The 25,858-nt window shown below is 51.7% G+C and overlaps 1 protein-coding gene across 4 annotated transcripts in view; it reads left to right on the top strand.

The window, feature by feature from the left end:
- GRID1 (glutamate ionotropic receptor delta type subunit 1) overlaps nucleotides 1–25,858 on the top strand; it is a 696,359-nt gene that overhangs the window by 215,811 nt on the left and 454,690 nt on the right. For all 4 annotated transcript variants that reach the window (XM_019444807.2, XM_019444804.2, XM_019444808.2 and 1 more), the window contains one exon: nucleotides 12,711–12,916. In XM_019444807.2, the coding sequence (XP_019300352.1) occupies nucleotides 12,711–12,916 (206 nt within the window). The remainder of the gene's footprint in view (nucleotides 1–12,710; nucleotides 12,917–25,858) is intronic.

Here is a 25,858-nt window from a genome sequence, read left to right as displayed (position 1 = left end):
TGTTCTCCATTCTAGTGCTCCCATCCAGGTTTGGGCTCCACTGGGCCCTGCCTGCACTGTGGCCTTGGCTTTCTGTAACCTTTGGGCCTTTGCCCTCTAGGTCATACCCCCTCTTACAGAACTGCCAAATGAAGTTTTCAAACTCAAACCTTTTCTTCCACCCCATCGTGTGTTCCCACTTCCCTTTGTGGCCTACCCTGCCCTGGAGTCTGGCCTCATCTGCATGACACCCCAGGACCCCACTCTCTCTGCACCAAAGAGGGCCCTGGCAGTGCCATCTGTATACCTGCTGCCCCCTGACTCCAGCATAGCCTGATGCCCAGCTCGGCCCCTTCCCCGGAGCTCCCTGAGCAAAGGACTCCTGCCCTCCTTCTGCCTGGCACTGTCCACACTTCCCTCTGGGGCTGGCATAGACTTGTTTCTGGGACAGGTGTTTATGTGTCTCTCCCGCTTGCTTTGGGGGCAGCGATCCACCCCAACCCGGCATCCTTCTGGCATAGGGAGTGTGAGGCTCTGCATGGTGCCCATGCTTGGGCAGAGCTGGGTACTTCTGCAGAGGTGGCATTTGGAGGCTCCTGGGGAGGGATGATGGCATCCCCGGGCCCCTTGCTGCAATTCACTCCTGGCTCTGGTTGGCACTGCTTCTTCAAAGGCAAGTTCCAAACGAAACAAATGAAATCTGAGTAAATATCAGAGAGTCATTATGTAAATTAAATACATAAATAAAAGAACATTTGTCATGAGGTCAACAGAGAGCCGTGAAGACAGAGGCTTCCTATGCCAGGACTGGTGGGGAGCAGGAAGGGTGGGGTGGCAGTGTAGGTGGCAGTGTCCCTGGGAAGGTGAGCTCATCGTGTGCAGCCCTTCCCACACTTGGACTTTGTCTCAGGTGCTTTGTGTGTGTCATCTGCTTTGCTCCTTACAATAGTACTGCATCAGAGGCATCACTCTGCCCATTTTATGGAGCTGGCAACTGAGGCTCAGAGAGCAGAGGAGACCAGTCAAGGCAAGAGATGGCAACATGGCTGAGTCCATCTCTTGGTGTCAGACCCCAAAGCCCAAATCCTTCTCCCGTGTGGGAGCCACAGCCCTGTTTTGAAAAGGCACCCACGTGAGGGGGCCAGCAGCTGCTCAGGCCGTGTGGGTTTGGCCATGGAGGGCACTCAGGTACACACTGGGGCTCTAGACTGACTCCAGAGCATGGACTTTGCTCTCCCTTGGTCCTTTTTGTGCCTCAGAGACTTGGTGTAGAGTGGACAGGAGGGGTGGAATTGGCATAGCTGGGGCCACGGGCCTTGGCCTCAGCTAACTTATAGGCCACCCTGCTCCTCCTACTGTCCTGCTGCTTTCTGGCCAGTCCCAAGAGTGCCACCCTGGCCATCCTCCTTGGGGGTACAGCAGGCCACATGACTGTCAGGGCCAAACAGAGTCATCAGCAGGTCCCCTAGGTGGGCCGTTGAGTTCTGTGAGGTCTTTGCCTCTGTTGTCCTCTTGGCCTGGAGTAATCTTCCCTCTCTTGTTGACACAGAAAAGACTGCCCCACCCTACAACCCCCAGCCTCTGTGCCAAGCTCTCTGAAGGTTTTCTGGAGGCCTTAGCTCCCACAGACGCTGTCTGGGCAAAGAGGCTCCTTCCTGGTTACCTCCCATGGGTCCTAGCATGTCTTTGAGCATCGCTCCTCTATTTCCATTGGGCTGCTTCTCTGTTCCATTTCTCTAGTCCCCACAATTGGCATGGCAAGGTGTGGGCACTAGATTTTAGCTTGGAGAAAGCCTGAGTGAGTGAGGTGCTTGTGGGGCCAGCCCTACATCCCTTTCACTGGGAGGTGGGAGGCTGCTGCTGGTCCTGGGATGGGCCAGGAGTAGGGTCAGCAGGCAGCGTCCCTGGGCATCCCCTGAGCAGGTCTGCAGATGTGGAACCCAGCCCAGGGTTGCTCCCAAGTCAGACCGGTTGAGGCTGCTGTTTCCAGGAGTGTGGGCTTTTCCTCAGAGTGATAATTTACAGAATTAATGAAGATGCTGCAGTTCACTGTGTAATGTCAGTTATTAATACTGATTGCAAATTAACAGCTGGTACGGCATGCCATCACATTTTCATTTCTTGCCCTTCATAAAAGCTAGACTCTGGCACTTGACCACATGCTGTGTGGTCTCCCTGGAGCTTCATGTGGAGCTATTCTGTAAGCCTGGGCCGGGGTCAGGGGGAGGCTCTGGCCTCTACCAGTTTAGTCCCATGCCTTGATGAGGCACAGAGAGCAGAGCCTCTGGCGGTGGGTGAGTCTGGAGTTGAATCTCAGCTATGTTCTGAGCCTGGGATTTATCTGTGAAATGGGCATAATCTGGTAATTCCCTGGGGTGCTCCAGGCTCAGACGAACTGTGTGTCAGGCACCTAGCTCAGCATCTGCATGAGGTTGGGGGCACTGACCTGCCTCCTTCTCATCCCTTTCCAGGTGTCTTTGACTGCTTGGTGAATGTGGGGGAAGAGGTCTGGATTTGAACCCTAACTGGCTGGATGACTTTGACCAGACATCAGGGGGTCGTGGGGATCAAAAGAGACAATATATGCAAAATGCTTAGCGTCGTGCCCTGCACAAAGTCAGACCGTAATCAGCAAGTGCCATTATGTATTTCATCATCCTTATTGTGTGTGGCGTCCATTCTGCCATGCCATGGGGGGAGGCCGTCTGTCTGTGGCATTAACAAAAAGAAACGTCCTTGGATTTGGGGCCCCTTAGAAATTCAAATGGGGCTCTTCTGGGTAAATACTTGGAAGCTACTTTTCTGGATTTGCTTTGGGATCCTACTTAACTTAGAGAAAAGTCCAGGAAAATACCTAGAACTTTCTCAAAGCATGAACATGGGTTGTTCCTCTTGCTGGACATGTGGTGTTGCTGGAGGGTCCCAACTTCCCTGGCTTCTGTTTTCTCATCTATGAAATGGGATGGTTATGCCTGCTGCACAGGGTATGGAGGAGAAACGATGTGAAGCATCTAAGCGCCCAATAGCTCTGGGAGAGGGAGTCTAGCTCTGGGCCAGTCTCATAGGTCCTAAGGACCTGAAGGTGTGCAGTGGCCTGATGGGGCTGGCAACCAGTCTCCTGAGGACCTTGTGCTCAGTCCCCTGTGGACATGTCCAGTGGGGTTTTGTTCACTTCCCAACGTGCCTGTTGGCCCTGGAAAGAAGCCACAAAGGGTAGTGGGAACACACGATGGGGTGGAAGAAAAGGTTTGAGTTTGAAAACCCCTGAAAAGCTGCAGGGGTTTGCAAACCAGTTCTAAAAATCTTGGAGTAGAAGTGCTAAAATCAATACCAAATACCTTGTAAGTAAAAGGTGTCAGGAACATCAAACTTTATTTGTGAAAATTCTAAGAATGATTAGCATATTACAGATTCTTTACGAATATGATCTCACTATGTTGATGGAAGAGAATTGCAAATCAAAGGCACTATTTATTACAGTGGGGATAAGGGACCTGCCAGATTGAAAAAAAAATATTGAAGTAGCCAGAGAGTTGAAACATGAAAGACAGTAGCAGATCAGCACCACGGAGTTTTATCCAAATACTGGAACCCAACTTGGAGCAGAAGTTGGTGAAGAATTATTTTATAAACCCATTTTCATCATAACATGTGTAAAATGCAAATTTTGATCATTATGCAAATTAGTTACTTGGTGTAATTTACTTAATTCAAAGCACTTAATGCAGCGTGGTATGTTTTTTCCAAAGTGCCAGAGTAGATGTTTATTTTAAATTGTTTTTAATCTCGATCTTCCAGCCTGATTATTTAAAATGTTTTTCCCTTATATTTGTTTTTCAAATGGAAAGGAACAGAGAAATGGCTAGAAATGAGCATATTCTCATCAGGTGATGCCTTCCATTCCCAGGGCCAGGCAGGGGCGGTGGGTAGGGCTCACTCATGGATCCCTGTGTCTGAAATACCATGTGTGTGCACACGCCCTGTGAATGCCCTCATGAGGATTTATCCAGAACACTTCTTCCCCTTTGTGGAATCTCCTCTCATATGGCCTCCTGGCTGGCTCTGAAACCTGTTTGAGTGGAAGTCTTGTGGATATTATGGGCCCCTATTATAGGCAGATATTCGATTTCTTTCTCAGAGAGTTTCCAATGACAGACCGTTTCCTTCAGCCACTTTACAGCTTTGGAATTTCCATTATCGCAGAATGGAGAAGTGACACTTTCTGTCTTCCATTGTGCCATCCGATTGTCAGGATGGCACCTCCCTTCTTGATGAGCCTCTAGAACAAGAGAGATGATTTGTTCCTTTGGGAACCCTTTTTGGAGCGTTCCTGGTGCTGATGAGGAGATTGGAAGGCAGCTGACAGCCACTGAACATCTATTTTGCACTGTGCCAGCAGTAACGTCTGCCCCTCTCGGAAGGACCGTAGTGCTTCTGTGAGGAGGGTGGGCTTTGCTCTGTTTTACAGATGAAAAGATGGGCTCAGATGGGTGGTTGCCCAAGCTCATCTGGCTAGTGCGTGGTGGGATTTGAACCCACACCTGTGCTTATTCTGTGTCCCCCACTGGGGGGCCAATGGGCTGCTTCTATGCGCCTCTCCCCAAGCTCTATCCCAGGTCTCCAGGGGGGAGGGTATTTTGTTATCATTCAGGTATGGTGAGACCAACACATAGCATGACAGCCATTGCAAATAGTTTGTTATGGTTCCCAGGAGGAGGGGGCATGCCACGCCATGGGGGGCCACCAGGGGAAGCACATGGGCTGGTCAGGAGGCAGAGGGAGAAGGGGAACTGTGGGCAAGAGCCCTTAATGTGACCTCTGTGGGAAAGGAAGGGTGAGGTAGAGTAAGTGGGTTTAAGATGACCTAGTTTGAATAATTTCAGGAGGCCCGGGAGCACAAGGGTGTCCCCGGTCACCTGGTTCTGGGGTGATTAGAGCACTCCAAGTGTGAGAGCACCCCAAGGTGGTTGTGTGTGGGCTGTGGAGGGGCTGGTTTGCACATGAAAGGGGTGCTCTGGAGTAGGCAGTTTCCTACTTCTAGAGATTGGCTAATCCTGTGAGGGGTGGTCCCTCTCGGGTCAGCAAGACCCCGGATGTCACAGCATCAGAATATAGAAAATAAAGTCATGGTTAATGCGTTTTGGGGGGTTGGGGATGAGATGTCACCCTGGAGGACTCCCAGTGCCAGGTCGGCTGTGGCTGTTTTCTGGGCAGCTGAGACTGTGACCAGGACAGATGGTTCTCCCTCCCAGACGAGACCCTCGGCAAGAAGACAGAGCAGTGGCACTGTGCTGTGAGGACTGTGGGACACCACCTGACAGTCTTCCTGTTTTACCGAAACTGGCTGGATGTGCCACATCTCTTCCTCCCTTTGCTGAACTCTTGAGAGCCTGCTTTGTGCCCGCCTGACTCCCATAGAGATTTTTTTTTAAAATCACACCTACATAGATTGACTGCAATGAATTAATTCATCCATGAAATGCAGGCTGCAAACGGAACACATTCTGGCGCATAGGAGATGCTCAATACATGGGGGAGGGGAGCCACTCTGCTTCAGGCTCAGTCTTACCTGCAGGACTGAGTGCTCCTTGAGGATGGGGCTGCAAAGTCTTAAAATGCTGCTGCTCTGGTGCCCAGCCTGTCTGGCCCAGGACAGTGCTCAGGAAGTATTTGAGGAAGGAAGAAAGACGGGATGGAAGGAAGGATGCAGAGAGGGTGGTTGGGTGGGAAGAGGGAGGGAGGAAGGAAAGAAGGAAGGAAGAAGTAAAGCAGGAAACGCATAGGTGGGAAACTGAGGTGAGGCACACAATGGATTCTGAGCAAAGGGAAGGTTATTACTTTGATTGGAGCCACAGCGGGTAGGCCTTTGTGATCCTTTCTTTTGGAAATGGTGGATGCTTCCTCACTTGCAGACCCAGTTTCCATCCACACCCATTTCTCTAGCCCTTCTGTGCCTGTGACAAAGATGCTGGCATTTTGGGTTGGTGGTGGGGAGAGGGGAGGGCAATGAAAGAGGAGAGGAGCCCGGGCAGGGGTCTTTGGAGTGAGCTTGGATTAAGATAAACTACATCTGGGAAAAATTGTGAAACCTATATTTGGGGGCCAGATAAGAAAGAAGTTTTTTTTTCTTTTAATGTTTATTTATTTTTGAGAGAGAGAGACAGAGCATAAGCAGGCAGGGGAAGAGAGAGACGGAGACACAGAATCTGAAGCAGGCTCCAGGCTCTGAGCTGCCAGCACAGAGCCCGATGAGGGGCTTGAACACACAAACTGTGGATCATGACCTGAGCTGAAGTCTGATGCTTAATTGACTGAGCCACCCAGACATCCCAAGAAAAAAGTTAAAAAAAAAATGTCCATACAATCAAAGTTGTGTCTCAGCTTCTGGAAGATTTGCCAATAATCCCTAAGCAGTTGTAACTGAACTTCTCCAGGGTGTGAGGTGGTGGCCTTTATACATTTATCTGTATATCACAGATGGTAAAATATTCTTCATAAGTACTCTCAATGCTTGGACCTTTCTCGAAGTTGAAAATAGTAGGAGAAGCAATTTGAAATGTGTTCTTTTGTTTCAATTACTTTCCAGAATGAAAGTATTTAAAGTACCCGTGATTATCTGATTTTTTTTTTTTTTCCAGAAGGAGTGGTGGGATAATCACAGCTACAACCTTAGATTTTGAAAAAAAAACTTTTGCCCAATTTCAATTCCTTGCCAATGGCTGGGCTTCTACCAAGTACATGACATTGCGTGGTTGCGGAAGATATGCGGGGCTTCAGGCTGGTTCTTGCTCTGGGTCAGTTTGATTCCACAAACTTACACTGTCCCTGAGCCTGTGCTAGGCACTGAGCCCGGGGATGGGAGAGAGAAATGGGAAAGCCCTAGTTTCTGCTTCCCATGTCCGTGAGTTTTGAAACTCTGAGGGGAGCATGACTTTCACTAGGTTTTGACGGAGGGGTGGGGCTGTGTCAATTTGCAATTGGGAGCACCCCAATTGGGAGCAGAGAGTATGCACTCATGAGTGGGGGTATGAATGTGTGTGTGTGTGTGTGTGTGTGTGTGTGTGTGTGTGTTTATGGGGAATGTCCAGGGAAGGGCAAAGAGCTTCTTCTCCTGGAGTTTAGGTGCATGGTTTCTGGTGGTGGTGTTGGAAGTAGGTGTTGGTGATACAAAAGCAACACAGACAAAGCTGTTAGGGCCACAGAGTCTTTTATGCACAGGCTAAGGTGTATGGGGTTTCTTTATGTACAATAATAGAGTCTCTAGAAGGCTTTTTGTTTGTTTGTAATTGATTGATGCTTTTGAGGATGTTAATTTCCTGGCAACTTTAAAATAAACTTGTGTTATTCATGGAAAGTTTTAGAGAAGGGCTCTTTTGTGAGCAGATGTGAACTTAGAAGCCATCCTGGCATAAGGTATTGGAGGGGAAGACCCCAGGGTTGGGGGAACCTCTTAGGAGGCTGTGGCAGAAGTCCCAGGGGAGGTATTGATGGTACCCGAAACTGGAAAGGGGTTGTGGGGATGGATTGTGTGTCTGGTGTTGATGTTCTCCCACCTGGACTGGCCAGTGGGTGATGCCAGAGGGAAGCCGAGGAGTATCTGGGAATGGGGACAGGAGTGTGTGTTGGGGGATGGGACTGGGGAACAGTGGGAGCAGAAGGAGCACACGGTGTCAGGAAGCCCAGGGAGGAGAGGCCTTCACAGACCGGTGCTCCAGGCTGGGCACTGTGGAATATGAAGAGGAGGATCCCTGTTTGCTGATGACATGGGCATGAACTTTAGAGCAGCATGGTGTGGGTGGCACTGGACAGAGAGGTGAGTGGTGGGGAAGTGCCAGAGGGCACATGGGCCTTCAGTTAGGAAGCTGGTGTGTTGAGGGAGGAGGTCCAGGACTCGGGCGCTTGGGACCTGTGTCTCTCCCTCCTCCACTTGTGGGAGGTGCTCCCCGGTGCCCATGGAACCCAGCTTCCTTCCCTTGCAGCTCCACCATTCGGGCTTCTTGGTCCTCCCTATTCCTGGCCCCCATCGTGAAGTGAGCAAGGCCCTCTTCCTGTAGTGTCGCAGATGCCTCATTCTGGAACTTTCCACATGCTGTTTCTTCTGTCTGCAGCGTTCTTCTCTGAGAGATTTCCAGAGCTGTCTTCTTTCACTGATGCTCCTTGCAGAGGCTTTTCCCACCCCCACCTCCTGCAGTTTCCTCCAGCCCAACATCTATTTTCTTCAGAGCTCTTACCACTGTTGGAAATTATCTATTTAGCATGGTGTTTATTTGTTCCGGTCTGTTCTCCAGCCCCTGAAATGTAAGTTCTTTGACAGCAGGAACACCGTGGGCTCATTCATTCTTGTTTCTCAGCACCTAGGAGAGGGACCAACATGGAGAAAGCTCTTAGTTAATATAGGAGAAAATAAGGGATGAATAAATTTCCACTGGATGGCTTGTTCAGTTTCAGATATTAGAAAGACTTGAGAGCCCGTAGGGCGGGCCAAGGAAGCTGAGGCCTGTGGTGGGGCACCGTCGTATCACATTCCTCACAGGAGTGCACTTGCCTATGCTCCCTATACGGTTTTTTTTCTCTGGGGAGCTGGATGCCTCTCCTGGGACCCTCTCCCCATCCCCATGGGTGACCGATGCCCTCTTTCGTGGTTTATGCCTCTCCTTGTGGCCTTGGACAACTGTGGGCCATTTACCTCTTCCTGCCCTTTCTGGGCTGGGGCTGGGGCTGGGGATATCCCATCGGCTCCCTGCCCAGTGGGGGTGGGTCTGGTTGGAGGAGGTGCACTAGGAGTGGTGCCTGGGCTGGCATTATGCACAGGGACCTTGCAGGGGAGGAACTGGGCCAAGGTCCAGAACTCCAGGGGGGCCAAGGGGCTCCTGGGGTGCACACTCTGCTGCTCATGGGAGTAGCCCCAGCTCTGTTCCCTAGTCTACCTTCTTGGAGAATTTCCCTTCCTGGGGAGCAGCAGTGGAGAGATGGATTTCTTGAGGGGATGGGGGTAGGGGGCATTGCAAACCCAGTCTGTTGTAGGGAGAAAAGGACTTGTGTTGGAGAAGTGGGCTTCCTTGGCCCTGTTCCTGGGGAATGTCAGGAGGGCTGCAAAGTTAGCATAAGCTCTCACATGTTTCTGTGCTCCCAGCCCTCACCATGTGGAGTTGAATAAGAGCTTCAGAGGCTGAGAGCTGACCTTTTCAGCCAAGTGGGAGCAGGTGGTTATAGCCAGGGGCTGTGGTCCCTGGGGAGTGTGCCTTCAGCCCTCATCGCTTGTTCCAGGGGTGAGGAGCCAGCTGCTGACAGGGAACTTAAATTCTCTGTGATGGCTCAGTCCCAGCCGGGGCTGCCTGGAACAGTAGGCAGAAGCAGAGCAGGTGAAGGTGTGCAGGAGCTCTGACGACTTGTATTTTCCATGTGTGCATGTCCTTGTGTCTACTTGGGGGTCCCAAGACAGTTGCCTGCACACAGTGGCACCTCCTGTTCCCTAAGAAAGTGGAACAGTCCTATAGGTGAGATGGTTTTAGGCAGGGGGACCTCAGGGAAGGGACCTCAGGGGACTTCTCGCCCTGTTTGGGAGGACTAGCCATGCTGGCATGACGTATGAGGTCCCTAGAGCCCTATTGGACTCATGGACACAAGGGCATGGACACAGAGCCATGCTGGAGCCCTCATTGTGCATGTGCTCATGTTGAGGTGCAGAAAGCATGCCTCTGCAGACATGGTTAGTCTCTGCCACTTAAAATTTTTTTTTTAAATGTTTATTCAGTTTTTGAGAGAGGGAGAGAGAGAGAGAGAGAGAGAATAGGGAAGGGGCAGAGCGAGAGAGGGGGACACAGAATCTGAAGCAGGCTCCAGGCTCTGAGCTGTCAGCACACAGCCCTATGCCAGGCTTGAACCCATGAACTGTGAGATCATGTCCTGAGCCAAAGTTGGATGCCCAACTGACTGAGCCACCCAGGTGCCCCTCTGCCACTTTAAAGACTTGTGATGGCCTTGCAAGGTGCAGAAGAGGAGTGGGAACTGGTAGATGTGGGTCTGAGGGTGCCACCTTCATGCCTGTCCCAGTCAGCCCTCAGTGTCTTGTCAGCTGTGCTCACATCTGGGTCAGATTAAGCCATGGGGGCAGTGAGGCTGTTGGTGTCCAGGTGAAGGGATAGGGCCACAGAGGCTGTGACCTTGCCTGATCTGGCTCACGCTCAGCTCCACGTGGGCAGTGCCATGGGAAAGCTGTGTGTGGAGTTACTTTTAAGACATAAGCCCTGTTCTTTCATTGAAGTTCTCATACGCTATACGAGATAAAGTTGTCTGATCAACTCGCTCTGTCAGTATGCATTGCTGAGAAACACACTATCCCAAGATTTAGTGGCTTAGAACAAGTCATTTATTATTTGTTGTGCGTCTGTAGATCAACTGGACAGTTCTGCTCTAGGCTCGCTCGAGTAGCTGGATGCGGTTGACTTGTGACTGAGGGTGGCTGCCTGGGGGCCCACCTGAGTCTCCACGTGTGTCCGCATCCCTTCAGCAGGCCAGCCCCGGGTGTTCTCATGGTGGTGGCAGGCTCCAAGAGCGGAAGCAGAATGCACAAATGCTTATTCAGACCTCTGCTTGCACCAAGTCACAGCTGTCTTATAGGTCAGAGCAGGTCGTGTGTCCCAGAGTAGAGGCTCGAAGGGTCTTCAGAGTGACAGGGCACGAGGCACAGGAAGAGGGAGGCCATTACCAGGGGCCTAAATACAGCTGATCTCCCATATTTGGGAACATCATTTACACCATGCTGTTTACGAGATAGTTTTTCAGGCAGTACCATGCAATAGAACTTCTGCAGTGATCCATCATAGATGATGGCTATCTGTGGTGCCCGCTATGGTAGCCACCAGCCAGATGTGGTGGGTAAGTACCTAAAATGTGGCTAGTGTGACTGAGGAACTGAGGTATAATGTTATTTAATTTTAATGAATCTAAGTTTAAATTTAAACAGCCCCATGTAGCTAGTGGTTGCTCTATTGAACAGCCCAGATCCAGGGGGAGACCATCCTGGGCACAGATAGAAGGCCGTTGCCTGCCTAGCATGGGAGCGGCTGCTGGACCTGGGTGTCTGCTTGGGCCGAGGTGTTCAAGCTTATTATTGGCGGGTTGTGCTGTGCTCAGGAGAGGGGGTGGCTGGGGTTGACTGAGTTTTTTAGCTGGGGGTCCCCTCCACCTGTTGCACCTCCACACCCTGAGCCATCTCTGCACCTCTGCCCTGTCATTCTCTCTGTTCGGTTAAGAGGACTTCTTAAAAACCTCTTTTAGCTTCTCTTTCAAGAGGCTTTGGGACTCCAGGTCTCTAAGGACCCAAGCAGGCTGTGAGGACTGCTTGGCCTCCCTGGGAATCTGAGGGGTGTCGATAGCCAGGGGCCTGTGTGTCGGGAGCCTCTGGCGCTGTGGCAGGATCTCTGTTACCTTTTCATACTTCATAGCTTTGGGGGAGGGGGCAAGGGCTTGATGAAGAGAGCCTGACCTGCTGCCTGGTGCCATTTTCCTGTGTGACTCAGTGGGCAGAGCAGCACTGGGACCCCCGTGCATTGCAGGCAAGCAGCTCTGGGTAAGTGTCTGTGCTTCAGGGGCCTGGTTGCCGATGGGCAAAGCTGGCTGAGGTCATGGCTGGACTTGAATACAGGTGCCACAGGATTGAATATTAGTCCTGCATTTACCATCCCTAGAAAGGCTCTCAGGGCTCTTATTGGGGCACTACTGTGCCCTCCCCGCAAACCATTAGGAGGTTGGTTCTCTGTGCCTCCTAGGTGCTGGCCCCTGGGACACAAACAACTGGGACCCTGAAGAATTGTGGTTCCTCATAGTCCTGTGAAAATGGAAGTCAGAAATTTACATCCCCAGTTTATAGATGAGCAAATTGAGGCACAAAGTGGATGGAAGATTTGCCCATGTGTTTAAGGAACTATCTAAAATTCTAAGTGTCAGAGTCCATGGCAAGTTCCTAGAGCCTATTCCAGGGCTTCCCCCGTGGTGGGAAATTGGGACCCCCTGCACATTTCCCCCCAGCACCCCAGTCATGACTTCCATGGCGCCCTGGTCTCCTCCCTGGCACTGTGTCTGGTTTTCCATAACCACTCTTGTTACGTCTCGCTGGGACTAGACTTACTGGTGAATCTGTCATCCTGGAAAGGTGGGCATCTGAGGGTTCACTATAGCAGCTTGCATGGTGCCTGGCAAGCTCAAGAAGTTTGTGGAATGGGCATGAAGGGAAAGTCTGGGAGAGCAATGGGTTGGGAAAGGCGCTCTTGTTGAATTAATACTGTTTACTGTGAATTTGATTCTGGGGGAGTGGATGGGGCAGGGTGTGCCCATGGTGGCCCATGGGCATCCCAGGCTCCGGGAGAGAGCACCTTGTGTGACATGGGCAGGCCCAGAGCATCCTGTAGAGGGGGCAGCTCAGGTGTGGAGGACAGAACTGCTAGAACTTTCGCTCCTGTTGGGTGGAAGCAATAGGGAGAGAAAGGGAGGTCATCACAAAGGGTTTTCCGGCCACAGGACCTTTTGGATGGTGGGCCATGCTCCTCATGGTGGGAGACACTCACCCTGGGGCCAAACAGATGTGTGGGTGTTTTCCATCTCTGTTCAGTGGTCACTGTGGCAGACGTGAGCCGTGGCTTGTGGCAGCGGCCTGTACCTGGCGTGGAGCATTGGAGTTAGACCCTTCCTGCTTAAAGCTCACTCTTTCCTCCCCCTTCTCCACTGCTTAGATATCCGTGGGCTCCAAAGCTTTCTGGATCAGGCCTCGCGGCTGGGCCTTGACGTCTCTTTGCAAAAGGTGGACAAGAACATTAGCCACGTGTTCACCAGTCTCTTCACCACGATGAAGACGGAGGAGCTGAACCGCTACCGGGACACACTACGCCGAGCCATCCTTCTGCTCAGCCCGCAGGGGGCCCACTCCTTCATCAATGAGGTAGGTGGTGGGGCCTGGGGCCGCAGGAGCCTCTCCCCGGGGTGCTGTGGGGTGGCCCAGGTGGCCGCCAGGCACAGCCCACTCGTGCAGGAGCAAACTGGACGTGGGGACTCCTGGGTGCTGGGCCCACAGCATGTTCCAGAAAGAGACCCCGAGCACAACCTGGCTCCCGACTGATCCCCAGCAGGTGACCCAAGGCCTTCATGGACCCTGAGAGGCTGGGGGCAGCTGGCGGGAAGCCCGTTTACAAGTCTCTGCCAGGGATACCTGAGGCCAAACCCAGGCTGTGGTTTGTTTGTGGTGGTGGTGTTTTAATTTTCCTCTCTTTGCTGACAGGTGTAAGCCTCTAGGGATAAAATAAATTTCCAGCTCTCTGCAGAGGTGGGCAGCTCTGCCTTGGTATTTGTTAGCACCTGGAGGAGGTGTTGGTTGCATAATCTCAAATGATAGTTGGTGTGCGTGCTTGTATTTTTGGTGCCTGGGCTAATCAGTGCATTTTTTTTAAACACCTCTATCGGGGGTTAGGGCCTTCTAATGAAGACAGGGCCCAGCAGCTTAACAAAGAATTTGGTGTCTTGAGAATAGGCAACGAGAAATACTCTCTGAGTTGGCTCATGGTGCCAGCCCTGGCGGCCTGATGGCAGAAAGGTGACGAGCTGGAAGCGGCAGGTGCCTCTCTGGCCTGGGTTGGTTTCTGGGGGCGGGGGCTGTGCTGGGGGTGTGGTGTGCCTGGGAGGAGGGGTGGACCAGAGGGGTCGCCCGGTGCCCAAATGCTCCCTGCGATTTCCTTTCCAACCCCAGTCACCTGTTTGGCTCTCTCTGATTGAAAGGAAAATGAAGGGAAAGAATTATACTAATTCCAGTTGATGTACTTTGGTTGCTTATTCCGCTTTCCCCTCTAATTAATTATTACTCAGAATGCTACCTTACGCATCAGGAACCGGCACGGAGCCTACCGCCGGAGAACTTAAAATTCGGAACGCTTAATTTGGTGCAGTTGGCTGCCAGCCCTGCCGCTCTTGGCCTAATCAGTGCCCAGATCACGCTGGTGGTCAGCCAGGCTATGATGTCCTGTCGGCGCCCGGCATTTTCTCGGGAACACGTTTCCCTGTAGGAAGTGATTCAGGCCAGTAATGGGCAGCCCGGGATCGGCTCTAATGCATCCAGGCTTTCTCAGAATGTTCCCAGCGGCGCATGTGTCGGTGTCTGCTCACAGGAAAGCTTTTGTCCTTGCTAAATTCCCCCGGCCGGAGTCTGCTCTGGTGATGGTGTCCACTAATTCTGTTGCTGGGCTTCTTCCTCTCTCTTCTTGCCCACATCTTGCCTCCTCTGCTTGCTTCCTTTCTGCCTTGTCACTGCTCTGCTGTTAAGCTTGGGAGTGGGAAGAGTATTGGCTTCGGAGTTCAGCAGATTTGGGGTCAAGTCCCAACTCCTCCACTTAGTATCGTTGTGACCTTGGGTGATTTGCCTCACCGGTGAGACCTCAGTTTCTTCATCTGTAAAGTAGGGATGAAGGAGACTAGAGCGATGGTAAAGCATTTGGTACATAGCTTTTTAGGAAACATCATATTCACTGTTTCCCTTCCAGATGAATTCAGCCCTTGCTCTGTTTCTAGGCCCTGCAAGGATTTAAGATGCAAACAAGACTGGCCTAAAGATATTATTTCCAAGTGGATAATTATGCAAACTTCTGCAGTGTTGGAAATACTTGGCTTGGCTTTGGCCTGTTGCCTTCTTGATCTCCCCCCCTTAACCCCCCCCCCCCCCCCCCCCCGACTGTGTTTGCAAAGTCTTTGCTTTGCTGGGTGCTGCAGAGCTGGGGATGCCCCAGGAGGGGCTACTCTGAATGCAGGGCAAGAGTGACAAGCCCCTGGGAGTGCTGGCCGGAGACCGTGGGGAAGGATGGCACCTGGGCTTTGTTGCCTTCAGCTCCAGCTGGTCAGGGTCTTGGTTTTTGATCTCATATGCCTGGGGTGGGGGTGGGGAGGCTTCATTTCCTGGGTACCCACCATGGTCCTGGCCCTTTGTGTGCTTTCCCTAATTGTCATGGTCCGCAAATGGGGCAAGTGAAGCTGAGGAAGTTAAATGATTGGCTTTAGGTCACATAAGTAGCCACCGGGTAATTGGGCAGGAGTCAAATCCAGATTTTACCCACTCCAGGGTCCCCATTTGCCATGTTGTTGGGAGGAGAGAATATTATAGTGCCGGTGGTAGGTCAGTGTGGCCATGCTCCCTTCATGCTGGGGGATATGGCTCAACTGCCTCTGTCCAAGGTCTGGCAGAGGATTTTAGGGTGCTTATGCTCAAAGAATTTTAGGGCATCTACTAAACACAGTAGGAGAAGGAAGGTGAATGTGACATGTATGGCTGGCTAGTCCAGAAGATCCTCTGGGAGAGACCTGGGGAGGTCATCACTGCACAAAACCTTCATTCACTGCCTGGAGGCCTTGCTTGGGCTTTCTGAGCAGACCGAGCCCACCTCTTGTTTGTTATAATGAGGATAGAGGGTGTTAGCAAGGCTGATCCACTGATGGGACAGATCCTAAATTTTAAGAAACTCAGAACACTGTTATGGGGCAGTAAATGGCCTGAGAGCCCCACAGCTATTGAAGACACGTGGATATTATACCCAGTCAGGACAGTAGTGGTGGGGTATGTAGCTCTCCCGACTGTAATTTCTCCCTTCCCCACTCAAAAAGCCCGGCTGATGGGAGGAGGGAGAAACATGGTTCTGCCTGAATCTTCTACATTTTGCTACATGTGAATCTGTTGGGAAGGCTGGCACTTTCGCTATCGCTAGTGACAAATTCTGTATGATGTGGACTTGGCCGCCTGGGACTTGCCAGGCTGTCCACATGCTGTGTTGGGAGCTGTGTCTCTGTCCAGTGTCCAGGATGTGTGCATTCCCTGTGGGGGGCTCAGCCTGGGGGCCCACGCACCACCGGCATCTCTGTGATCCCACTTTATGAGAAGCCATCCTGGCTGGGAGCCGTGGGGGAGTCTGGCCTTGGTAGTGGGTGGGTGTCAGCAGAACAAGCAGGCCGAGGCCATGGGGGGAGGCACGTGGGCTCATATAACAGGCCCCACCTCAAGATCCCCTCACCTTCCATCACTCAGTCTTGAATCCACATTCCCTCCTCTGGGATCTTTTTATCACAGTCTACACAACCACCACACTAGTGCGTTGTTTTTAAAAGGCCTCCCTTGGGGAAACTGGGCTCAGGGGTGACAGCACTCTAGTCCCTTGGTCCCAGACCTGGAGCCCACTGTGGAGTGCCCTTGGGGACTGCTGAGGGCACAGGCCATAGAGAATCCTTCTTCCTGAAAGGCTTGTTTTGCTCTGGGATTGCCATTGGATCTCTGAGTAAGGGTAAGCAGCACTTTTTAATCACCCTAACTGGGAAGTGAGTTGGACTCATTCTATCCTCAGCTGGGCCTTGATATGTCTGTAGACCACTGACTGCTAAGTGGGGCTTCATTATGCAGTGATACCCACTATGCTGCTGTCCCCATGTAGCCTGTCAGCCTGAACCACCCGCTAGGGGTTTGGGGATGTGAGTGTCCTCTCCTCACTCCAGGGCCGTGGGAGTCCTGAGAGGGGCTGAGGGCAGAGGCTTTGCCTGGGAATCCTGTCTGTGGCTGTTGGAACCTTCTTCCTTCTGTCTGTGGGTTCCATCTTTCATTTCTCTAGAATTTAATGAGCCTGAGTGCCATGTCAAGTTTTGTGCTGGGCACTGAGGCTGTTGTCCCTGCTCACATGGAGCTCCCAGTTTGGTGGGGAGGAGAGAGGTGTGAACAGACTCCTTCACCTGTCAGAGCAGAGGTGTGGACCAGGTTCTGTGAGAGTGCTAAGGATGAAGAAATGCCCTCTGGCCAGGGAGAGATGGGGGTGGCCAGATGCTCAGGGATGCTTCCTGGAGTAGGTGACACTGGGGCTGGGTCTACAGGAATGAACCTTCATTAACTCCATGGCCAAAGGGGATGCTGGGGGACAGAAGTCTGGAGAGCCCCAGTGTTTTCAGGGACTTGTGCGTCATGTGGTTTCAGCAATGGATGTACAGGGTGGAGAGTGGCTGAGGCTGAGTCTGGGGTATCAGCAGGAAGGGGTCCCTGATCCAAGGTGGGGAGTCTAAACTTCAGGACCAGTTTGTTCTTGGTGTCCTTTTCAGAGTCTTTGAGGCTAACAGCTTACAGTGCATTCCATAACCACGGCCCCAGTGCTGAGAAGGGTATGTATGTCTTATTGTCCCTTCTTCTTGGGCCAGGTTTGATGGGGAGACCTCCAGTGCACACTCAGTTTTGGTCCTGGGCTTCATCTCGTCTTCCTGGAGGTGATTCCATCCATCTGTCCATCATCTGTCCATGTGTCCATCTGTCCATGCATGCATGCGTGTATCCATCCATCCATCCATCCATCCATCCATCCATCCATCCTTCCATCCATCTATCCATCCTCCTACCTAAACACCCAACCATTTACTACAGATTGGGTGCCTACTATGGACCAGGAGCCATTTCAAGTACTGGCTGGGGACACAGAGGTGGTGTCTCCTCCTGGAGACCCACATGATGTTAAATATTGTGGCTACCACCACCATGACCATAGTCGTGTTGGGCATTCGCAGTGGCTGGCCTAGGTGGCACATCCCAGAGCTCTCATCCACTGAGGATTCCTCCAGAGGTGGGGGTGGGGTACTCCAGGACTTTGTTCTTTCAGCTCTTTTTTGTCATTTGTGTGCCCCTGCCTCTAGATGGACTTAGGCCTCCCTCTTTCCTATTGTATCCTCCTTGTTTCCTCCTCTCCCTTCCCTCCCTGTCTCTTTCATTTTTCTGGAAAGAGTAAGAAACAAAGTATTTGAAACATTTGTGCACTCTTGGAGAAGAGTTGCCCAGTTCCTGAGGCAGACAGCAGCCAGCAGGTCCCGGCAGCTCGCACACCATCCAGCTCGGTGCGGCCTGTAGATATTGGGCACCCTGTCCCTCCCACAAGAAAGTGAGCCCCTCATGGACAGGGCTGGGTGGTGTCCACCTTTGTGTCTTTCAAGAGCAGCACAAGGCTAGCCCACAATGGCTGCTGAGGGAATAAATGCATGGATATTTTATATTTCTTACCTCTAATAGAAAGAGCTTGTGTGTACCTTCGTTGCCTTTTCAGCTTGTCTTCAAGTCCTCGGCCAGCCTGTCAGCAAGGGCCTTGGTCTTAAAACTTCTGCTATTGGGAAGGGTGAAGTTTGCTTAAGAACCCTGCCTTAGGCCTGGGTGGGTCGGCAAATGGCAGTGGCTGCCCCTGTGGGTGGGACATTCCCAGGCCCAGCTTTGGCACGGGGTAGGGGGAGCAGTGTGCAGAGAGGTGAGTGTGTTGGGAGAGGACTGACGATAAGCAGCCATGCAGGCCAGTGTGGGAGACTAGACATTTGTGACACAGGCACAAACACACACACGCATATGCACACACACACGCACACAGACACAGGCTGATGCAATGATACGGCTAACCAGCCTCATAGCTCGTACAAGCAGACCCTCAGACGAGCACAGCCTAACAGACAGCCCCTCAGCCCCCACACCTATACATAAATATGTGCACACACACACACACACACACACCCACACACACACCAGGGTAAAGGCATTGCTGGTGGCAGAGCAGTCTGGGGAAGGCATTGCAATGTTGGGAGAGAAATGGCAAGTGATGGTTACAGCAGGTGGCAGTTAGCTTTTGCAGTTAGATATCGGTGATCTCTTTCTGTAGCCAGAAGGATGGGAGAGAAAAACAGTGAGAGGAGCAGCCTATTGGTAGGACAGCTCCCCATTGCTTGGGACTGGGGGTCCCCTTTCACCCAGATTGTGAGGCACCGGTGAATATAAGGGACGGAGGTGGAAAAGGCCACTCCCCAAATTTCTCCTCAACTCTGCTCAGAGTGGCTTCCCGGGCAAGGAGTGTGGCTGGAGGCCAATTTAATCCTTACTAGAAGCACAGGCTGGGTTAACTCCTGGCTTTGAATCAATTGCTTCTCAGAGTTTGCTGCAGCAAGTGAGTTTGCTCCCACAATTTGAATATAAAGACTGTGCTTTTTTAATACATTTATAGCAAAGGAAAATTAAGTAATCTCAGTGTTCTGTTGTCCCACATGATATATGCAAATATTTCTTACTCCAACATGGTAAAGCTTCAGCAGGCGACTTTATCACTCAGAGCTAGGATAATTCTGTGCCATTTAAGTATCATTTACCAGAATATTTTAAATTACTAATTAATTATAGAAGATTAATTTTTAAATGTGGCCCTGCATTTGCATTTAATTATATCCTACTGTTTACGGATTTTAAAGCCTTAGTACTTCAGCAAAAGTGCTATGAGTCTGAGAAATGCTTCCTCCCCCCGCCCCCCCCCCCCCCGAAATTCTTAGAAATAAGCTTATGAGGAAAAGATACTGTGTTGAGTTTGTTCTGGTAGGTTTGGAGCTCAGGAATGCTCAAGGCAGCCAGAACTGGTGGCCTGGGGCTGAGATGGGGAAGAGAACAGAGACTCCACATGGCCGCTGTCCCCTTCTTTCTCTGTCCGCACTGCCCTTGATCCTTGTGGACCCCCATGCGTACTGGGGAAGCCGTTGTGGGCTCCCTCCCTGTGGGACCTTCCACATTCCTAGCACACCTCTATTGCCTTTTGTCATCCGGGGGCATCCGCGGTACCCACCACTCTTGCTGTGACTACTTGTCATTTGTACTCCCCTCCCCATGGGGCCTTGGAACGTGTGAGGTTAGGAGGTGGGACATGTTCATCTTTGTGAATCACCTTTTCAGAGCCTATGGATGATGATTGGCACACGGGTGGATGAAGGGTGCAATCAATCCCAGGAGCTCTGACCTCGGCTGCATGCAAACATTCTCTAGAAGCTGGATTGCCTAGTGGGCAGACAAAACACATTCTTAATACTGTAGCTAAGCAGGGGCACCTGAGTAAGATAGTGTTTTGAAAGCATTTAATGTTTGAGTTTCTAATATTTTAAACAGGCATCCAAGCTCTCATCAAGGGACAATGCTTGAATGTTTCTGGGTCTTTTGGTGTTTGTTTTCTGCTCGAGTGCTGTTTCTATTTTGAGTTGCATCTTGAATCATGCCATCCCATTCCTGGTGCTCAGGAAGGTCTTACTTGGCTGTCTGGGAGGCCTTTCTGTCTCTTCCTGGGGTCAAAGAGTGAGATCATGAACCTGAAGTGCAGGTCTGGAGACACCTGGTGTTCTTTCCTTCTTCCTTTGTGGGCCATTAAATAGCCAGCAAACTGTCACTTCCTCCCTGTGGGCGTCTCTCAGCCCCTTCTGGCTGGGGAGGCAGCAAACATGAGAAATAGGTATTTACAAAGGGAAACAGCCTGTAGCAGTGGAATGACTCAATTACCCTTTCTGCTCCTGGATCCCCAAGGGTGTTCCGCCTGGGGGGCCTCCCCTGAGGTGGTGAGTCAGCCCATTTGTTGATTGAAGGGCGGGGTGGGGAGCCCAGAAGGGAAGCAGCAGAATTTCCCCAGCGTTGCAGGAAGCCAGAGGAAGGCTGAGCTGTGTTAAGAGAGGCAGAGGTGAGGCCAGGTTATTCCAATTGCCTGGATTCATCTCAGAAAAGCTCTCTGTGCCGTGCAGCCCACAGAGAAACCCACAGAGAAGCTTTCTGTTGCCGTCTTCTGCATTGCTCCCAGTGTGCCTTTGCTTGGTGCCACCAAGAACTTGGCCTCAGACACCCGCCATCAAACCACCCCAAACTCAGTGTCATGAAACAATAAGCCTTTGTTGTTATTCCTAAGTCTGGCAGTCAGCAGACCTGGGGTAGCCATGCCTGATCTTGTCTGGGCTTGCTGATGCATCTGTGGTCAGCTGGCCATTCAGCTGGGCTGGCCAGTTAGGAGGGCAGTTTTAGGGTGATGGGGTGACGAGGCCGTGGGTCTCTCATGGTACATGCTCATCCACATTTACTCATGTGACAGCAGCAGAGTTCCAAGAGAGAAAATGCAAGTGCTCCAGGCTACTTGAGGCCCAGGCTCAGACCTGGTGCCTTATTGCTTTTGTACGATCTCTTGGCCAAAGCAAGCCAAGAGATCAGCCCAGATTTAAGGGGCAGAGGAGGGAGCCTCCTGGGACACTCCTCTTGGGGGAAGTGCAAAGTCACAATGCAAAGAGGGTAGTACACTAAAGGGTAGTGACTTGGGGGCATTTTGTAATCTGTCTTCCATGTCCCAGTGTGCAGACGAGCTTCCTAGGAGCAAGCAGGTGTCCTGCAGGTGTGTGGATGATGAGGACCAGGCACCTCCTTTCTCCTACTTTGTTTCAACCTGGCTCAACTTTGGGGTGAAAGTGGTGAGGAGGGGGATGTGGAACAGAGGGAGAGATGGAACAGGCCTTTATTTATCAAGCTTGCTTATGTAGGACCCACTGATTCACCCAATCTCAGCAATGCTAGGAAGGAAGGGCTATCACAGAGCATTGGAAACTGGTGGTTGTGGGACCTGCTCATGCTCCCAGATTATGTGACAGAGCTGGGATGTGAGCTCAGAACTCCTTGACTCACAGCCCAGCTCTGTTCTACTATGTGCTGTTGGGAGGAGGAGGAAGCTTGTTCTTGACAGATCAAGGGGAAGCCCATTTTCCTCCAAGAACATGACAAAGGGTGGACTTGATGAACATCGCCATTGAAGATCATGTGGGAAGGGGGAATGTGGACTGGGCACCTTTGAGAGATCATCTGGGGAATGCAGGACACCCCCCTGGATCCCATGGTCCTGTCTCTGCTAACACACCTGCAGGGAGCACGAGGGGCTGGGCAGGCTGCCTGTGCCTCCCTGCTTGGTAACTGGAAGAGCAACGTCCATAGGACCCCAAGGTCCCCTTAACCCTTCTGTGGTGTGGTCAATGGGGCAGAGTTCCAGACAGACCTGGTTCAGGTCCTGTGTCCTCACCATGAGGCTTTCTGAGCTTTGCTTCTCTCTCTGTACAGTGGCTTTAAAATGACACTTGACCTACAAGGTTACTGTAATAATTAAGCGTGGGGAATATTCTGGGTTGCAGTTCTCTCCTTTTCCTCCCTCATAGGGCTGGGCCCCAGAGGGGCTGTCTAGCAGAGAGCTGGGCACCAGAAGGTACCCAGTGACTGCTGCTTAGACAGGGAAACGGATGAGTCTTAGCCAATGTAAGGATATGGGCCACACAGAGCATTGAGAAAAGTGAAAAATCTGCTTGACTCCAGGCAAGGTCAACATTCTGAATTTTGAAGTGCACTCATCGTTGATGTTAGGGGTTCTCATGGTGACCTGCTGCTGGGTCGATTGACCAAAGGAGAGAAGTGGGCATGGTTGATGGCCTGTTAACAGGCATGTCTAATGCTCATTTCTCGGCTGTTTGCTGTGGCATCTCCCTCCTCATAGTGTGTTAGGAATCTTCAGTGTCTGTGTTGGTGAGTGATGTCAGGGAGAAAGCCAGGGACAGGGGCTGTGGTCCGTGGTTGGAGCCATGGAGATTGGGGAGAAAGGAGTTGCTGGGACAGACCCGTGTGACAGTATGAGAGAAGAGAACCAGTTGGAAGTAGGATGTCGAGGAAAACGTGCACCGGGAGAAACATGCATGTATCCCCCAGCCCCTTATAGAAAGCCCTGGTATGCTGGCAGGTGTGGAGGGGAGGGGTTCAGCTCCTCCTGAATGGGAGAGGCAGGACAGGAATGACTTTAATTTCAGCAACAAGGCACAGGGCAGACCCCTGAGTGTGTCCCCTTTCTCTGCCTCCTCCTTCCCACACCCCACCTTTTCCCTTCTTTGCAGAAGAAATCTGAGAATCTGTGATGCTTAGCTGGGGGCACAATGGTGCTTCCCCAGGGGTGAGGGCTGCTGGCAACACAGAGAGGAAGGGGCATTGCCTTTGGAACACATAGATGCACAGTCAGGTCCCAGCTCACTCTCAGTGCCATCTTTTTGGGCCCATTTACTGGTCTGTCAACTGGAATAGTATTACTTTCCCTGAGGGTTGCTGTGGGATCTGAAATGAGATAAAGCCCATGAGAAGGCCCAGTGCAGGGCTGGTGCTCTGTGAATGGTAGTTTTGTTATTGTGTCTGTAGAAAGTGTTTGGCTGGGATTGTAGAACCAATTGGGCTGCTGGGGTCAAGGGCACATGTGTTAGCGGCTCAGAGGAGCAGGGCTATGGCCAGTCTGGCAGGATGGCTCCTCACGCATTCTATGTCAGAAAGCACAGCTCCTGGAACCAGGTGAGGAAAACCGGGTGGTAAGGGATGGGATTAGCAAAAAGTGACAGAATGTTCACGGCCCTCGGCCAGTGCAGCTGGGATTGCAGACTGGCCTGTCATCCCAGTGCTCACCTGGAGAGATGTTAGAGTCCATGGGGGGATGGGGGAGGAGAGGGCATCTCAGCGCCCCCTCAGGCCCCTTGTGCTGGCTGGGCACTTGCAGTTGGTGCCCAGGAGCAGGTGGGAGCATTCAGGGAATCTCCCCCCCCCCCCCCCCCCTCGCCGTCTGGGCTCTCCCTTGCCAGGCCAAGCAGGCACAGCTACTAGTAGCTTCTCAGAGCTGCTGCTTGCTGGGCTGATAGAAGGAGAAAGAGCTGCTGTACTTTCTGCCTGCAGAATTACTCTGGGGATGAGAAGCCCTCCTTTAACAGCCTGTTGGGTGGCCAACCACCACCAACACAACGGGCCCCTTTCCCTGGACCCCTTGCACTGGATTCTTTGGTGGAGAAAGACACGGGCCCTGCCCCTGAAGAGCTAGCAAGCTTAACTGCTTGGGAAGAACCACAAGCAAGAGAAGTGGGTGCCCAAACCGTGAGCACCCAGTTGGAGACAGCCCCATGGCTAGCACAGCAGAGCGGGCAAGGGAGCTGTGTGTCTGCTGTCCTCTTGCTGCTCGGTGGCAGTCAGGTGGGTCCACCCAGCCCAGGTAACCACATGAACCACTCTTGGGCGCTCTGTAACTTGGGGCTTTTGAAGACAAACAAAGGATTAGATAAGAATAGCTGCAGCCTCCCTTTGGAACACCAGCCAGGGACAACCAAGTCACAAATCCTAATGCCTGTGACCTCCAGACAGGAATACTGAAGTGTAGAGCAGGTGGGCTGTAAGAAGGGCCGAGATTGTACCAACCGTGGGTGCCTGGAGGGCACAGCCTTCCCTGAAGGGGACAGTCAGGTTGCCCTTGAGATTCCCACGTGAAGGCCTGGTATAGCCAGTGCTTTCTGTGTCTCAAAAGGAGCCAGAAATCTGGACTTTACTGTGAAATCTCTTAATTTTTAAATGTTGGCAACTAATTACAAAACTTTTAAGCTCTCTGTTGGCCAGCTCTGCCTGTGGCAGGGCTGATAAGGCTTGCAGACCGCTGAGTGGCAACGTCTGATTTATGGCTTATATGCCATCAACGTAAGCATATTAAATACGGGAATGGAGTGAAGTAAGCCCCGTTCTCCTTTCTCAGGCCTTTCTCACTAAGCACTGGCAGTCATCCTTAGTGCACTGTTCCTGAGAGTTCCTGCTTCTCCCCTGGATCCTCTAGGTACCACCCTTGTTTTCTGTGCATCCCATACTCTTCTTATCCTTGCTGGCTGGTGCCAGGGTGTTGCTAAACTACCTTAGGATCCTTCTTTGTATTTGCAAGAAGGTCTTGGTCTTTAAGCATGTGGAGGTCAGCTCTTTAGACAGAGGGTTATCATTGGGTTTTGGTTTGTGCCCCTAATAGTGCTCGACAGTGCTGGTGGTAGTTCCTTGACCCTGGCAGGTAGCTCTGTTCATGGGCGTTGTCATAGCTTTCCAGGGCTCTGGGAGGGCTACTGAGTATGATAAAGGGAACTGGGCAATTTTTTAAAGGCCTGGCTGATGCATTTGGGGATTCGCTGCGAATCTACTCTGCCTAGCCATTTCTGAGGACTGGGGAGGCACCTGAAAGGTGGGGGTTAGTCTCTTCTTGCAAGTGAGATGTGATTTAGAGAACAGGAAGTGAGCCTACAGTCCCAGGCAATAAATGTCTGAGCCAGCCCAGCCCAGATTTGCCTGGGATGCTGCACCCTACAGACTAGCGCCTCTCCAGGTCTCAGTTTGCTGGTCTTCAAATGGATCAAAAAGTTCATTGAGCAGCTAACATGGATCAGGCCCTATTGTAGGTCCTATGGATACAGAGTGACTGAGACAGACAAGGTCCCTGACTTCAAAGGATTGACATTCCAGAGGAGGCAGAGGGTGGTCACTAAATAAATAAGCAAATGAATAAAGCCACAGTAATTCAGGTAGTGATAACCTCTATGAAGAAAGACAAAGCAAGGTAAGAAGAGAGTGGTTCTGTGGTGACATCGTTTTAGATGCAGTGATCAGGGATGGTGCTACCAGGGAGGAGGTGTTTGTGGAGGGACCAGAAGGGCGTGATGGAACATGTAAAGCAAGATCTGACCGCAGAGCAATTTCAGCAGATGGAATGGCACATGCAAAGGTCCTGAGGTTGGAATGAGCGTGGCATGATGGAGGATCCGGGAGGAGGAGGGTATGCCTGGTGCTGGGTGAGTCAGACAAAGAGTGATGGGATGGGTCCAAGCCCAGAAGACTTCTCAGGTCATTGGAGGACTTTGAACTTGGTTTCAATCTAATGGGGAGTCACAGGAGGGTTGTGAGCAGGTCAGCAGCACAATCTGGAAAGGGACCAGGGTGCAGGTGTCCTCTCTGCCATTGTTCGACTCTATAGGAAGTAACTCAGGGACATGGGAAGTCTAAGGAGATAGTAGATCATAGTTGTCAGGCCACAGGGAGCCGATGTTTGTGGAGCTGATTAGGGCTACTCTGGGGGAGGTGTTCCCTCTGCCCCCTCGGCTTGCTGGGGCCATGGGGATGGCACAGGCCCTGGGTAGGTAGCCTTATTTGGGACTCCCTGCATGGGCCCTTGCTGCAGGAAATCACGCAGGCCCCTGCTTCATG

This window comes from Panthera pardus, unplaced genomic scaffold (genome assembly GCF_024362965.1).
Source record: "Panthera pardus isolate Hobbes unplaced genomic scaffold, ASM2436296v1 HiC_scaffold_22, whole genome shotgun sequence".
In the NCBI taxonomy this organism is placed as follows: domain Eukaryota; kingdom Metazoa; phylum Chordata; class Mammalia; order Carnivora; family Felidae; genus Panthera; species Panthera pardus.
Note: the sequence above shows the minus strand (reverse complement) of the source record. Positions and strands in the feature narration are given on the sequence as shown.